The 16,971-nt window shown below is 47.1% G+C and overlaps 1 protein-coding gene across 2 annotated transcripts; it reads right to left on the bottom strand.

Moving 5' to 3' along the window:
• Positions 1 to 4,346: 4,346 nt before the first annotated feature.
• On the bottom strand, positions 4,347 to 12,405 carry LOC6539013. Of its 2 annotated transcripts, XM_002099479.3 has the most exons (7): positions 12,044 to 12,404; positions 8,834 to 9,334; positions 8,397 to 8,557; positions 7,833 to 8,034; positions 6,323 to 7,512; positions 5,390 to 5,614; positions 4,347 to 5,134 (listed from the first exon to the last, which is right to left on the bottom strand). In XM_002099479.3, exons 2-7 carry the CDS (start codon positions 9,310 to 9,312, stop codon positions 5,040 to 5,042), a joined length of 2,352 nt encoding a protein of 783 aa, XP_002099515.1. In that variant the 5' UTR covers positions 9,313 to 9,334; positions 12,044 to 12,404; the 3' UTR covers positions 4,347 to 5,039. The 2 variants fall into 2 exon arrangements, with proteins under 2 accessions (XP_002099515.1, XP_039231888.1); XM_039375954.1 differs by having other exon boundaries at positions 5,042 to 5,614; positions 12,044 to 12,405.
• Positions 12,406 to 16,971: the final 4,566 nt, after the last annotated feature.

Below are 16,971 nucleotides of genomic sequence, written 5' to 3'. Positions count from 1 at the left end.
CTGCCTTTGAATTAAAAAAAACGGCCAATAAAATTCGAACAATTGATTTTCGCCTGGTTAGCGACTCACTGTGTGGCATTCACCTTGGCAACCAAGGGCCATTTGTTTATATTTTCCCGCCCTGCGGCTGCCATTGACATTTCCAAACGAAATCAAGCCAATCCCCAACAAAAGACCCCCTGACAATCTTTCAGTGTTTTTTTTTCGCTTGGCATTTAAACAAACGAAGCTATTTGCATCGTTTATAGATTTTTCACTTTCCTTTCTTCGGCTGACAAATTTCTCGGCTACGTGCATAGACCGTCGAAAGGGTTTTCTGAACCTCTTTTCTTCGCCGTCGGCCACTATTACAGCATCAGCAGCGGAGTTTTGCCCCTGAAAGAATCTAATCAATATGCTGGCCAGCGCCACGAGATCTTTTGCTTATGAATGATCTATGTGGCCGATTCATTTACAGCCCGGCTGAGCACAAACTGAGTTGAGCGACTGGAGCAGCATTTTAATGAGGCCTAAAGATCAACAATAAATTACTGGGAGATTCGTTTAATGCGATGTGGCTTGCATTAACGTTCGAAACCGACCTCCCAAACACTCACAATGATGAATTTATTGCTCCCTATTACAATGTATACGATTTTTTAATGGTTTACATTTGGTTGATTTGTTATACCATGTTTGATATACAAATTGGATTTGGCTTGTTGAAAATGCTGAAGTCTTGCTTTTGATTAGACTATGTTGCTGTGTATGAAACAACACAATAAGACGACGGATTTATATCCAATAAAATCAATTTGAAAAACTGTTATTTGCTTGCGAGCTGTTCTTACGGCCAGCAAGTTTGTCGCTTGAGTCTTTCGACTTCTTGCACATATATCTTGTTGTTCTCGGTTGTTTTTGTGTTTCTGTGTTCGGGAGAAATCCAGTTGGTGTTGCCAAATCTTTCCCCACGCCGGCGCAAGTATGGTATGGAGTATGGTATCTGCGTCCTTTTCATTATTTGTAGGTGTCTATTGGGTCAGACAAAATGCATTGGCAATATCACAAAGTAATGAGATATGCTCCCCTGATATATGGCAGGCACTTTGGGCTGACAAAATGAGCAGCCGGGCCATAAATATGCCCACCGACAGCATCTGAGCATTGGGCATCTTGCGACTTCCATCTGGGGATATGAGTCGCCGAGCGCGGGGAATTTCGCTGCAAAGTGATTTTCTCGCACTTATTTTCAATTCCGCGCGCCGGCAACTTGATAAATTAACACTCTGCACATGCCATTTGTTTATTTGGCTAAATAAATCGTCGTCGAACCTGAATTCGAGTAGGAATCTGAATTTGAATTCGAGCTTGAATGCGCAGTCAAAAAGCAAACCGCGCGCGCATCAGCAATTGTAAATGCTGGATAAGCTGGAAAAAAGGAAAATATATGGCGAAAATCCGCCCCACTCCCTGCGGCACAAAGAAACACTCGGAACATTTGTGTGCTGTGCTGTGCGCACAGTCAATTTATGTTGGCCGATGCACGGAATCCGCGACTAAGCGACTTGGATTCGGATTTAGACTTGGACTTGGACTTCGACCAAAACTTTGTTTATTGCCCCACTAAGCCGTCTGACCCACAACATTAAATTGTAATTTGAGTGGGGCAAACGAACATTTTTACTGCAAATTTCGCCAGCCTCTCGGCTCTGCGACTCGCCTTGTACATGCTCATGTAAGTCAGAGGAGTCAACAAGAAATCGAGTAATTAGAATTCCCATATGTGACTCTTCACGCCCCGGTGTTGTGGCCCGCTTTTGTGTAACTCTTTTCTTGCGAGGAGAACGGTACTGCCTTCGGCACGCGACTCATTCTCAACGTTTCGCTAATGACTCCGCGGACATGTCATTGACCAGTCTGGCCAACACCAGAATGGCCATGGACTTGGCGGACTTGCAAATCGATTTGCAGGCGGACGGTTGCATAATCGTTAATTAGATGAGTACACTACGAAAAGGGCGAAGTAGTTTCGATATATGCAGACTAAGTATGTAAACAGTTTCAGGCGCGGCAAACTAGGTAGATTGTAAAACTGGAGTGCGCATCATGACTGGCTTTTGAAGTATTATATACAATATATATGTTTCAAAATTACTAAATATAAATTCTGAACCTATCTTCATTCATAAAATCATATCATAATCATATATAAATTCATAAAAATTCACATCATTTTTCGCTGTGCACAATTGCATTCTCTGCTAGCTTCATGTGAATGCTGAATTCGAATTTGATTAGTGTGGAAATCAATCGCAGTTCGTGGAAGTCTCCGCACATATCCAAGCTGTATGCTGAACTTCGTGGCTGAACGCGCATTACGCGTAATGCATTTTCGATGCTGCCGTTGTTGTAGTGGAAAATATATAAAAGAACCGCAATGCCAACGCCATTAACGATATCCAAGTGATGGCCACTTGATGCTTCTGAATCGATTGCGGACCAATCTGGAGCGTTTCGGGCGTTGCCTTTGCGTGCGTGATTTCAGAATTAAAATTCGTATTACTGGTTCTACTGGCTTAGCTAGAAAATGAGTTGCAAATGCCTGGCAGTTGCGTTTCCGTCAGGCCATTGTCTCGTCAGCAATTCATAAAGGTTATGAGGCAGCATCCACCAAAAAAAGAAAGAAAAAAAACTGGCTACCCACCCAGATTGTTGGTCCCCAAGGGCCATGGCCATGGCCATCTGTTGACATTGCCGCGGACATTGTCAAGGCGAGCACTTTATTTGCTGCTCGTTTGACATAAACATTTGCCCAGCGGACAACTGAATGGCCAAGGCCTCTGTTCGGCTCCTTATAAAGAGCCAACGACACATCGAAGGCTGCAATTTTTGAAATACGCATTGCAGAATTTATGTTATGCGTGCCTGCGCGGCTCGCAACTGGCGATTCGCAACTGGCGAGTCCCGCGGTGACAAAAATATAGAAAAGAAAGACGCCAGCCAGCGCAGCGCCAAACGGATGCTGTGCATTCACGGAAAGTGTTCAAAGACTTTCGCTGAGCCGGCGAGCAGGGAGCATGGAGTTGGCAGCTGGGAGCTGGAAGCTGGAAGCTGGGAGCACAGAAGTCTCGGGGACATTAGAAACGAATCGGGAGGCTGGACAAAAATACATTAAAAAAGGAGTTGCGAGGAGTCGCGTGGAGTCGCGAGGAGTGGCGAGGAGTCGCCTCCTCTGGAGGCTTTGTCTAAATTTGGATGGCCATGTCAGTGACAGCATTTGACTTGGCAACTTTTCATGTTCATGTTCGCCAACTTGCGCCGAGTTCAAAGCATCAGATTCGAGATAATGTTAAACATTTCCTTTCAAATTGTTTTTTGCCCGCTGCTACCGCCTGCCTTCTGTGGTTTTTTTTCTGTTCTTCTCGGCAACTGCCATCTTGGGATGGGTTGATAGAAAATCAGTAATAATTATGACTAAAAATTATGGTGACTTTTCATTTAGTCGCCTATGAAGAATGGCTTAAAGAAAGTCTCCGGAGCTTGGTATTTAGCTTGGTGGTTACCAAACAAAGAAACGGCCAGGTGATCGGTAAATGGATATTCTTATTGAATTTTATAAAAAAAACCGCGTCTTTCTCTGAGAAAGCTTCGGCTCCAAAGCTTACCAAAAGAAATCTCACTTAATTTGAGTATCTTAATTGGGAAAATTAAGCGAAAAAAGTGTTTTTATTTTTTCTTTATGGGGTCTCTCCTCAATACAATTTTAGTGCTCCACCTTCTCCTCCTACCTTCCATGTTTACTACTCCTATAAAGTAACCTAGTTTGGGGTGCTCAAGTCCCGTCAAACATTCCTAAAGTAAAAGCCCCATTTGCACCACCCACTCGGTATGAGGCTCATTTCCCTGCCGGCAATGCGAGTGTGGGTGAAATCATGTTAATGAAGTTGTTTACCTGCAATTCATAGCCCTCGTTTCCTCGCCCAATTAGTTTGTCACTTTTACTGCGGGCAACTCGACTTTGAACTGTTTACAGCCGGGTTCAGCGCCATTAAGACAAGGCTCAGTTTTACTCGGGCCAATTTTCCACCTGGTGAGTGTGGCACCAAAGCGATTTGGGTGGACTGCGGGAGGAGGCGGCCTAAACGCTGCTCTTGATTGATTTGTATCAACGTTTATTAGGCTAAAACCAACAATCATGGCCGGGGCTTGAGGTTTTGGCCTTGTTAGAGCTGCAGACTGCAGACTGCAGTCGATTGTAGATCGATTGACGTTGACAGTGACGGGCAAATTTTGTTTTCCGCTAACGCAGACCAAACAAAGCTCGATAGAAGGAAAATAAGAGTAATGCAAACGCAAACGCAAACGAGTATCTTTCTAATACGTTTATTTACCTTTTATAGCATCTGAAGTTTTGTCTCTTGTTACATTTTTTGTGTATCTGTGTCTGTGATCGATTGGGCCTAGCATATAATAAGCATTAAGTTAAGTTAAGTTAAGTTAAGTGTTTAGGTATTATTAGACAGTCAAACCTCTTAAACGAGCAATGGTTGTCAGTTCGAAGCTCGCTTGAGAGGTTTGAATGGTTCGCACTACAACTAAGGAGCTTTACTTTCCGAGTTCCGAGTCTTAAGCTGATAGTATGTCGACGTGTCCAGAGTAGTCTTAGTTGTTAAGTCTTATAGAGGGGGCGCCTAAGTGCGCACACTTACAAAGGTAATATAGTTAGGTATAGGTATAAATATTAAGCTACGTTTCGTTACTAAGGGGATCCCTTCACAGAGGAGTCCAGCTCTATGGCGGAAAGTCCGGGAAAGGGCGTCCATTCTCCATGTCTTGATCGTACATCTACTAACTAGATTATGAGCGGTGCTAAGTTTTGAGCTAAGTAGAATTTCATGCTAGTTTCTGCCTCTCCACCTGCAGCTCTCTGTCTCCGTCTGCACTTCCATCGTCCGTCTGCATTTGGAGCTCCATCTCCATCTGCATATCCAACACCAACTCCATTTTCAACTCCAGCTCCAACTGGCTTGTTAAAAGGCCATTCACTGGCGTTGACGTTCTTACCGCTTGTGTAACGCTCGCTTCTGCATATTGTCCCAGACAGCAATGACCGTCAGCTGGAGGAGCAGGAACAGGGCCCCGGCAATTATGAAGCCTGGATAGAGTTGTAAAAAGAGTTGAAGAAAATTTACGAGCTTATTTAATTAGCTGGGCACTCAGTCGGCAAGTCGGCAAATCGCCAAGTAGGCAGCTCTTTTTCTTTTCCTAGCGGCTAGATGGCGCGACGGCACGCGATTAGCGCAAATCAATTCGCCACGCTCAGCGATAGCAAATAGATGCCGCCGACTTGGAGCGACTTGCCACCGTGCTACACATCGGACTGGACTGGACCCCAGTGATCCCAACTCACCATAGCCGTTTATGCAAGTGTCCGATTTGGTGCCCAGGTCCAGTTGCAATTTGGCCAGGCCATCCAGACCACCGGCCTCCGATCCGCTGCCTCCCGGAGCATCGGCGCCATTGAAGGCGAACTTATCGGTGATTTGTATCGATTGCACCAGCAGAATGTTCTCATCGCCGGCCGCCTGATGACTCACATCACGTTTTTGGCGTTCCGACTTAATGGCCAGCTCAACTGTGAAAAGGTAGCAGCGCATCCATCGAGCAGAAAATCACAGAAACACAAAAAATTGCAGGCGAGCAAAGAGAAGCGGAGAAAAAGACGCAAACAAGAAATGAAATATGTTTTCTGGGAGCTCTTGTGTTGGGCCATCTAACCAGGGATGGTGTGCCGCGGTGCCACACTGAGGAAGGTGCATGCATTCCCGCGGGAGTCTATGCAAAATGACATTCAAATTGTACTGGCCGAGTGACGGTGGTGGGATATTGGTGTTATTCGCGCTATGGTTTAATATATTTTTTATGATCACACTTTTCTGCGTTCAAAATCCTTTCGTAGCACATAAACGGTTTTTTATGAGTATGAACAGTTATGATCTAAAATTTACCACAAAACTACTTTACCGCTTTACTACTTTTGAAGTACGTTAAATGAGGTAATAATTACTTCGCATCATTTTTCTTTTGGCAAAAAGGAAAGAAATATTAAAAACAAAAACCTGAATATCACATCTCCTTTTGAACAATTATGCAAGCTCCTCAAAGAACTCTAAAGATTTCCCCGTCACTCGCAGTTAATGGTATCTGTCACATGGTGTGTTGTATTTGTGACGCTCCACCATCTCGCCCCCTAAACATGGGTAACATGGGTCACTTGGTGGCTGGGTTGGCTGGGTTGGCCATCCCTGGTTATAAAGCTGGCCAAGAAGAACCGTTTACTTACCGCCATCAGTGCCGTTGAGCACCGATCGCTTGCGACGACCGTAGGACAGCAGCGACTTGAGCTCGCCGTTCTCATCGTTGTCGCAGATAACCGGTTCACAGCGCGGTATGCAGGGCGTGACCAGGGCGCGGAACTGCACCAGCTCCGAGGAGGGGAACTTGAAGGCGTCGAACTGTGAGAGCAGCACCTTGCGATTGTTGGCTAGCTTTTGCATGGCACTCATTATGTACTGGTCCGTGGGACAGCCGTTGGCGTCGATCAGTGTGATTTCGGCGCTGTCCGTCCCGTCCATGGCCACCAGTTCCCTCACAAAGATCTCGTACGGGCTGTTGGCGTCGACGATCTCGAATCGCAGAGCCAGCGGATCCCCAACCTCGGCGATCCTCTTCATGTCGCTGCCATCACGTGCGGTGATCTTCATGATGACGTTCGGCGAATCGACGATGATTTCCTCACTAAGCGTAGACTCAATCTCTCCAGTCACACCAAGATCCACATTGTTAACCACCGTCTTGTTGGTCAAATCATACTGGCAGGATACGGCCAGGCCAAGATCGGAGGAGGTGACAATCATATCGTGGTGCTGGATCACAATGTCGTTCATATACCTGCCATACGCGCTCTGACGCACATTGCATTCCAGGTCGTTGTACCGCATCTTGAGGTCGAACTCCAGTGAGTTGTTTACATTCACAGCACAAGATTTGGGTGCTCCCTTGGCGTACACCTTGCCATCGAACAGCTTGGACGTCCTGATCTTGGTTACCATCTCCCCGGAGCGGCAGTCGATGGAGACATTGTAGCAGGCGGACTGCTCGTACGTGGCTGCCTCCTCGATGGACAGGTACGGCTCCGAGAGATCCGTCAGCGTGGCCCGGCTGTGGTGAGACAGGCGGCACACCAGCTCCCCGGTCTCGTTGTAGTCGTACGAATGACACCGGAACGGGGCAGTCAGGCAGAGGTCGCGGCACTCGTCCAGCGTCTGAACATTCTGGTGCACCGAGTCCACCGTCTTCAGAATGCGACCCGCTACGCGCTTGAACTCGCACAGCTTGCTGGGCTCCTCGGCGCAGTTGTTCTCCAGATAGTCGGCGCCATCGTAGGCCGCGATGTTCGCCTCGTCCGACAGCGTAATGCGATCCATGTCCGAGAGCTCGCACAGGCCAGAGTGCGCATAGTAGTTGGCCGATCTTCAGGTGGATCGGGTGCACGGAAAAAAAAGGGGGAGAAAAGGCATTGAAAAGAAATTAAAATCTTAAGCTTTGACGTTTTGCATGGTGGATGAGGCTGTTATTGGAAAATATTATTTCCATTTCGCTTTTGCCAACGACCAAAAGATATAACATTTTGTGAAGTGTTTAGTGCTTAGTGTTTAGTGTTTACTGCTCAGTGTGGAGTGTAGAGTGTGGAGTGCATTGGAGAGGAATGAAGAGGTGTGCACCCAAAGGAGGCGGGCTGGGTGTTTCAGTTCAAGAGGGTGGCTCTGTTGTAACGGTATAGCAGCACTTACCGGCAGGTGAACTCCGTTTCGCCCAGACAGAGCTCGATGCAGTCGCGCCGCGTGGCCACACTCTGGCTGGCCTTGGCCCGCTCAGGGAGTCGGTAGCCCTGGACGCGATCGATGCACCAGGCCTTCGAGCAGGGACGCACTCCGAAGCAGGATTTCTGCGCGTAAACGGTGAAGACGGGATACTGGGAGCGGGAAAGTGAACCTGAAAGAATGGGTAGAACCAGGGAAGAATGGCCAGATGGGGGCGGCATTCATTGTGATTAGCGGGAAACATTTAACATACAAGCTGCGGGCCAAAGATCGTGATTGGGCGATCGAGTGCTGAGCTCGGTGCTCTTTAACCAGCAGCTACACATGAAAAAACTAACTAAAACTGCGAAATATCCTACGCAAATAATGCTCAAAATTTCTTAGATTAACAAACAAGGCTGGCAGAAAGCTGGCATTGCATCAAATGCAATGTCAATTAGATTCTCTCACTGAATGGCACAAGGTATTTAAGATATTTATTTTTATGCTGCTAGCTTAGATTCTTAGTCTTCCTTTTTCCCGGCGCACACTCACCTGGCAACTGATCGGCGGTGCTGCGGAACATGACACACAGGCCCGTCTCGTAATTAACCGCGCTGCAAGATTCATTGGCCTGGCAGGCCTCCAGGCAGTCGGTCAGCATGAGGGTGCCGGGCAGTGTTTCCAATTGCTTCGATGGCGCCGATAGCACGTACCTGCGATGGTGGATTAGGAAGCAGAGAGTAACGCACATAAATTCTGGGATCTCTGGGTTTTCGGGGGCCAGCCCAAGTGGGTGGTTTAGCGGCATTATAAATGGGGGAAACCACCTTTACGACGTGTTAACAGGCAGTCGTGGGTATAATTTATGCTCCCCGCTGCAAGAGCAGTCGTTTATTGTGTATGTATGACTGTCTCTGTTTCTGCTCCATGGGCCATAGAAAACTAATTGCCCGCATTTAAGATTTATGCTCCTCGGCGGTGACACTTACCCTGTTATGAGCTCAAAGCCAATCATATCCGGCTCGCAGTCCTCGTCCACCGAAGAGCTCCCCGAAGGTGTTGCCATGGGAGTGGGGTCCAGATCATCGGCCTTGGTCTCCGCAGCAGCAGCAGCAGCAGCAGAATCAGCAGCAGCAGGTGATAAAGCAGGTGGCACCGGGGCGGCGGCAGAAGCACCAGAGGAATCACCTGAAGAACCAGGTGGCAATGCGGCAATCGCTTCCGCTGGCTCAACGCTCAACGGTTTTGGTAGCTCGCTTCCGTTCGGCGCCGCAATTCCCGATCCCGCTCCCGCTCCCGTTGCCGGAATCGGTGTGGCATTGTTGCGCGGAAATGTCTTCAACGGTTTCACCGCCGGCCGCTTGGGCAACTTGCGTGCCACCACCGAGGTGTCCACCAAAAGCAGCATTAAGCCCAGCAGTGCCATCATGCTGACTCCTCGGTTCTTTGTCATTGACCGCAGATGCATTTCAGACTATGTATTCTGTATTCTGTATTGTGGAGGGGAAAAATGGCAAAGAGGAGAGAATGAACGTTTTGGTAGCTTGGTTTTTAATTAGCATTTCAGTCAGTCTTCCCACTCCCATGCTTATCTCGTGATTAATTGCGCCTGCAGTTACAGTTAAGCATTAATAATGGGTTTAATACGGACTATCCAGCAGTGCAATTGCAGTGGCAACGCCCACCGACACGAAGGCACTGATTAATTGCCTCTGGATAGATGCAAAATCAATTTGGCTGATGCTCCCCCCGACCCCCAGAAACGGCAGCACTTCTGATCTAAACGCTAACTCACACGCACGGTTAGAGGAATTAAAATAATGCCACTTAGCCAGGCGCACGCACAGGAAGCCAGGCAAAGTAACAAAGTAACAAAAACCAAAAATGCCAAGAAGTCCAACAGAAGCACCTGGACCTTGGGCCAAGAAGCACTAGCTGTTAACTGAAATGGTCAGCTGGAATTCTGATTGGGCCTTGGCCCCTCCGATCACAATGCGATCGATATGGAGGAGAACACAACTGTTGAATGCTTTATGTTGGATCGTTAGTGGCTTTTGCGGTTCTTTTCCAGCCCCAGCTGCATGGAAAATGCATTACGTGTAATATGCGTTAAATCACAGAGAGCCACAGCCGGGCTTTCTATCTATCCACATGCTCTTGACTTGATTTCCGCACTAATCGAATTCGACTGCAGTCCCGGCTTCGTGAGTGCCTCATAATCAACGATTATGCAATTGTCTGGCTGCAAATCAATTTCCATGGCTGCTGGTCAATGACACGGATTGCTCAGCAGAGCGAGTCGCGTGCCCCTCGCAGGGATTCGGAATTCCATACAAAAAAGAAAAAAATAAATAAGAGGGGAAAACATTCTAATTACCCGATTGGGTTTCCCAGCTGGAGAAAACCACTGCCAGCTAGTCAACTGCTTAGCTACTGGCCCACTCAAATCACAATTTAATGCTGTGGGTCAGCTGCCTTAGTGGGCCAATAAACTAATACGCTGATCCACAGATGCGCAGATCCACAGATCCACAGATGCACAGATCCACAGATGCACAGATCCTCGGATCCACAGTTGCAAACTCACGGACATGGAAATAAATATCCATTTGGCAGTCGAGTTGCTCCTGCTGCGGATCGATCGAATGGAGATTTATATGTATGCATGCTCGCATCGGGATGTCCGACCATTTATCAGCCAGCTTAGCAACTAGTTTTTCGTTTGGCACACATATTTACATCCAAATTTGACAGTTTGTTTTGGCCACGTTTTATGAAGTGTTGTGTTGTAGAGCGCTTCTGAGTGAGACCTCTGCTGTTTGGATCTGGTTCGAAATTCGGGCTAATCCCGCTGCTTTCCTGCTGTCAAGGTGCCGATAAAGCACCTTTATGACACCAATACGCCAAAAACTAGTTGCCACTTAATTAGAATGGCGAGTGATTGGTCGGAAAAGTGTGCCAGGGAATGACATAACTGCCATTCGAGCTTATCTCAATTGAAGCGCTGCTCAGTGTAACTGTAAGCAATGTGCGCAGGTCGCCGCAGATGGAGCTGGATGGAGCCAAGCAAGTTGGTCAGGAAAGCCACTTGGCAACTACTTCTTGACTCGGCTGCTAGCTGCTGGCTGCTATCTTCATTTCATGGCTGGCAATTTGAAAACTGCACCCGCTGGCCATCGGCAGAAGGAGTTGGCACCGCTTGGATCGCTTGGATGTGGATGTGGATGTGGGTCACCCCGAGTTATTTATATAGAAATTCTTTTTTGTGGCTAGCAGAAATTTCTCAAAGTTAGCGACAAATCTTCAATTAATGGCTAGTGAAATTTCTCAACTATCAAAAAAGTCACAAAACAAGTTTCCCTTGGCTGCGGTCTATCAAAAAGGCAAAAAGCATTGGAAAAACTATACAAAACTTTTCATTTCATGGCCCGAACATAACGGCAAATCAACCGCACCAATTCGAAAGCCATTGGAAACCCTAATCTATGCACCCGAATCCATAAACATGATCTCCGAACTCACGAAACAGTCGCTCAAACAGCTCAAACTGTTGAACGCATTTCTGATCGTGGGGAATCCAATACTTGTTCGGAATATTAATGAGTTGGGTCACCGTTTAGCCAGGGTCATTTTCTAATGGGGCAGTGAATTGTGGAGCACGTTGTGCAGAGATTTGTCATTTTGATTCTTGGATTCTATCAGAGGCAGCGAAAGTCTTACGCTCTTTTGAAATGCACGTCTTTACTCGTCTGAGCCCCAGCTAATTGCCATTAAATGGTCACAACGAACCGTTGGCTGACCCAAATCACTGCACACCACCAGCAGGATTCCCAGTGGATAGTGGATGGTGGATCGACAAAGGAGCAAGATGTCTTGACCAGGCCGAAAGTTAATTGCCTGCAGAATTCTGCACATTTGGGAGTTGACGGGTACTGTACGCCGCGTTTCCGGCATGGCAAAAATGCCAGTCCCAGCTCCTAGGACTTATCTTGAAGCTGGAAACTGGGCAACTTGGCAACTTGGAAACTAATGTGACATCTCCTCGATGCATTCTGTGTTGACATTGCCCCAAGCTTTCTCTAATGATCCATTGACCATTTTCGTTTAATTGATGGACATGTGGACATCCTGTTCGCCCGACAATTGACACCTTGTCAGACATTAAATGTCAATTGATTTCAACGCGTTTTCAATTTTACCTTTATCACTGGAGTACTTGGTAAGGTATTATGACCCTTTCGGAACTTCACTTCAGATGGCAGGACGCGCACAAAACACACGATCGATTTGTTTCTCAGAAACAAATGCTGTTTGATTTATGTCTTTTTATTTTTGATGATCCGAAAAAACGCGAACCGCTCGAGCGACGTCTTCACTGTCGAAAGTGGAGCGCCCAACTGCCTGTTGTGTGATTTGGCTAAACGTTCTTATGCGAAACTCTTCGGTGAATTCCAGATCTCAGATGCTGGGCAAGATCGAATCGTATCGAGTTTGTTAGCTTCTATCACTGGAGCGCTAGCGACCGCCAGTTCGAGCACCTTGACACTGAATGCTCACTGCGAAGGCCGCGGAAAACGTTTTCAAGCTGGGAAGCCAACCGTCGAAGGCCCCAACGACGTCGGCAGAGGCAGCGGCGACTAACTCTCTTGTGGCCAAAAGAAAAACCGGTAGAAGACGGAAAGCTAATGGCCAGCCAGCCGCTCTTCGCCAGCTCTCTTCTGCGCAGAGCGCTCTTTACTGGCAACTTTCTTTCAAGCTACAGCCACAGCTGCAGCTTTTCTCGCCAAGGGTCCGCTGCTCTTGGGTTTCTCGTTCTTGTCGGAAGTAATAAAATGCAATTATAACAGTCGAGGCAAATGATTTTCTAATGCGATTACCTGACACGCAGCAACGGCATTGAATTGCACTGAATAATGCCAAATTGAAGTGCCACAACAGGCCATAAAAGAGCAGCAGGTGCATGGATCATTCTGAGAAGGGTCCCAGAGAGCTGCTCCGTGATTTTCCTGGGGGGAGATCCCCCCAAGAACCTTGCAGCGAAGCTTTCTAATGACCAAAGTTGTAAGAACCAGGAGAACAACAACGCACGCCTAATTAAGCGCGCGATAACAATCGAAGGCAGAGTTAAAGAAGAGTTGAAAAACGGGGAGTGCGGAATGAGGTCACTGATTGTGGGGGCAGCTTAGTCAAGGCAACCGTGTTTGATACAGCGTTTATGCAACCGCACCACTAGTAACACATAACTAGTAACACCACCAGCAGTCAGTAATGCAAGTAGTTGCGCCACAAAGAAAGCGGAGGCTGACTCGAATTTGTCCGTCACATAATGCAATTAAATATTGACGCGCAATCATCGAAAGCACAGCGAACTGCACTCGTCGCACTTTTTCTCACATGATGATGGACTGCATCCGATTTGAGGGAATTACACAATTTTTCCAACAATGAACCACATCCAGCAGATCTGATAAAGAAATTATATAAATTGTGACTTTTTGTCTTGCTGTTTCGGAAAAGCGTTAGGAGTTAGAATAGAAAATGGAAGTCTGCAATCCACAATTGCCAACTGACATCCGGACTCGGGCCTTGACTTTGGAGTGGAAATTGGCGTGTGAAGTTCTTTTGATATCATCAGACATTGATTGGACCAAAAATGATTCCCCCAAGCTTCTGATTGAGTAATTGGAACTGGCAGAGTTTTGCTCTAATTGCTATCGCATGCCGCGATCGTTGCCAAAATTTCTAAGTGTGCGATTCTTGGCAAGCCATTCTTCTTATTGTCGGGCTACCCTATAACGTTCCCAACTCGAGAGGAGAGTTTGTTGCTCCCTCTTATCAAGGCCGGATTAAATGCGGATGGCCCGCAGATACATCAATACTCGACCGTTAGGAGGAAGTCAATTTATATGGGCCATATACTGATTTTTGCTGTGTTCTATGTCATTTTTGTTTTCTGTGTCACTTGGTATTCAAATATTTGTTTGCATTCTACGGCCCAGAAACTGTGCCAAGAAAAAGTGCTGGGCTGAAAGTGACGGAACAACCTCGGGGTGTTGCTCTGATCTTGTCCAGAGTTTCGAGGTTCGTTTGCAGTGCAAACAGAGTAGAGACCTCAATCGAGTGACATGCAAATTTCCTTTCGATTTTTCGCACATTCTCTGATTGCCGCGTGGGCTGTCCCACCTCCCATTTCCCCAGAAAGTCGAGGCGGATCAGGAGAAGCAGTTTATGTTTCCGGCAATCAGTCCAAGAAATTCGCTATGCAGATCGTTTATTCGTCTCATGTCTCGTTTGTTTGCCAATTGATTGGTCTCCACCTCAGATTCGTTTTTTACTTGGAAGTGCATTTCGAGCTCATTAGAATTGGAGCGAGTCTCACACTCTTAAATGCAGTTAATGCATGGGAGTGGATTACTTTCACTTGGCACAGAGAGAATTTTTGGCAAAAGGGAAAGGATTGAGATGGCTCGCAAAGATTCAGATGTGAGTCATCAATATTCTGAGTAGAAGATGTCCGAAGGAGTTAAGATCAGAAAGTAAGGTGGAGCGAATGAAATCCTAATTGACGATAAAAATCGCACGCATGGAGTCTGCCCTTCAAAAGCGCCATCTGTTGACCCTAATTGGAATCGAAAGCTAAAAAACGAAAGACTCTGGCGACGAACTTGACGAGAGTGCAACAATGTTCTTCTTATTGCACCGCCATCTGATTTGTTGTGTTTCACTTTTTAATACTTCCCTCCGGTTCTTTCTAATTGCAGCTTTCTATGCAGAAGGAAAGAAAAACCATTCTATCAGAATTTTCACTCTTAGCAAGTGTCTCGTTTGGCCTGTGCCACTGACTGACAGTCAGCGCCCTCGTCTTGGTCTTAGTTTCGAATTCTTGGTTTGATGTGGTCTTGGCTTGGTCGGCGGCATAAAACTGTCAACGAGCGTTTAACCCAGTTAACGCCCTTAACCGAAGACAACTTTGTCTTCAACTTGGACTGCCACTGCAGCTCTCCGCTGCCAAGTTGGGATCCGTTCGACACGAGGCCATGGCCACAAAAACGGTCAAGGTGTAAAATCAACACTAGGCGACTTTGGAAGGAAGAGCAAGAGGGGTGGGAGTGGAGAGGTTGGGAATGGCAAAAGATAAGCGAAGCCACAGACTGACTGAAGTTAAAGTTGAGTGATGGCTCTACTCCACTAAAAAGAGGCGTGGGGCGGTGCGGAGGTGCTGATTGTGGCCAGCGGATATTGGTGCAACCAGCGGGAGTGGGAGAAGTGGCTCGGAAGATTCGAGATTGACCGATGTCTGGCTGTGGTTCTGGTTCCTCTGCATCTATCTGAAACTCACTGCTCAAAGGAATTCTGAGCGCGGTGAAAGTTGCCATCTCCATCGCCCCTTCTTTTTTGCATCACAAGACACGACAACGGCAGCGGCTTGTTGAAATTCTGGTCCCAATAATGACACTTAAGCGATGCAGTAATGCGAATTTTCCTGTTTGCCGCCGTTCCCGTTGGTCGTTGCCTCCCACTACCCTGCCCCTCCACCTAACCCTATCCATAACCGTCATCAATTACAGCCGCGAATGGAGACTCCAGGATCCAGGGGGCAGGTGGTGTCCACCTGAGCTGCAACTCAATCACCGACCAACATTCAACTGCCATCGGCAGCTTCTGCTTCTAATTGCCGCACTTTTTGCTTCTGCTAGCCAGAGTTGGAGTTGGACTCTGATGACACTGTTAAGGGGAGGGTTACCAGTGAATTATGGCCACGGAGAGGTGGCTTCGCAATTCGGTTGTTGCGTCCATATGGAGAAGGATTGGAAAGGATTTTCCCTTCTTTGGCTTTTCTTGGGAGGGAGAAATTTACTTCGATATGGAGCTAAGCAAATTGGTGGTTTTATATTCCCATCATTCATGTGCTGATGAATCCGAACACATTGAAAGGTGAGCAGGGGTGATGCAATCTCCCTGCCATCAAAGCTTCCACTTTTAATTTACAATCCCAGAGGCTGCGGTTTACAACGACATTGCAGCAAATTATAGAGATCGAGATGGAGAAATGGGACGCGGAAGGGGATGGGATGGTAGAGTGATAGCCATAGCCCCAATATTAGCTTTGGGGCGTTTACGCACAAACTCGCCAACTCGTGGCTTCCTCTGTTAGGTTGGCTAAAAATTCAGTTGTCTTTAAAGAAGATGCGTTCCTGCTCAGAGTAAGTCTCTACTACAACTTGCAGCGACCTTGAGTCGGAGGGAGCTACTGCTGGAACAGCAGATGAGTTGATAACCCGCCCGGCGTGATTGGCTTCTTGTGGGTGTGCAAACCAGTAAATTGGAGCTATTTCCATCAATTTCCAACGCGCGGCACTTGACAAAGTAAACAGATTGTGGGTATCTCCTTCCATTGGGATCTGAAACTGATCCTAGGTCCTCCGACAGGCACGCCCCACTCCGCTCCCAATATTTTCCATTTATATTCTCATCAATTTGCACCAATTTTCACATGCCAAGGCAGAGGAGTGGACCCCGGAGTTCGGCTGCCATTTTCAGCTACACAAAAGGGGCATCGCCTAGGAAATTTATGACCACTTGCCTGTTGCCTGTTGCATGCACCGTGCAGCACACAGTGGAATGGAACACCAACCACCCATCTTACCCACCAGAACTGGCATCCCGACCCAAAACTGTTACACTTGACTAATTGATTTATGAGAGCGGGTTGCCAAAATATTTCCAATACAAACACGAACTAAGATGCACTTTGTTGGAATATTACTGTGCAAGTGGGTGGGTTTACAGAACAGAAACTGAGAAAATCCAGAAGAGAATTCGAGGCAAGCATGTCGCATGGAATAAAACAAGTTCCCGAGTGTTTCCCACAGGCACAGGAAGTGTTCGCTGCCGAACGCATGCCAAAAATGGATCCCCGAGCACAAGACAACCAGGGAATTGGACGACAAAACCGGGTCCGAAACCGAACACAAACCCGATCCCAAAACGATCACGATTATGATGATCATTGCGACGATTGCTGGACTGAACCATCGAGTAGGCAAGGACAGGTTGGTGGGATTGGGATTGCAGTTGGAGTTGGGATGGGATATTCTGGCCAAGTCTCCAGTCAGAATTAAAGGAG

The sequence above is a fragment of the Drosophila yakuba genome, chromosome 3R (genome assembly GCF_016746365.2).
Source record: "Drosophila yakuba strain Tai18E2 chromosome 3R, Prin_Dyak_Tai18E2_2.1, whole genome shotgun sequence".
NCBI classification, from domain to species: domain Eukaryota; kingdom Metazoa; phylum Arthropoda; class Insecta; order Diptera; family Drosophilidae; genus Drosophila; species Drosophila yakuba.
This window is presented reverse-complemented; position numbering and strand designations above follow the sequence as displayed.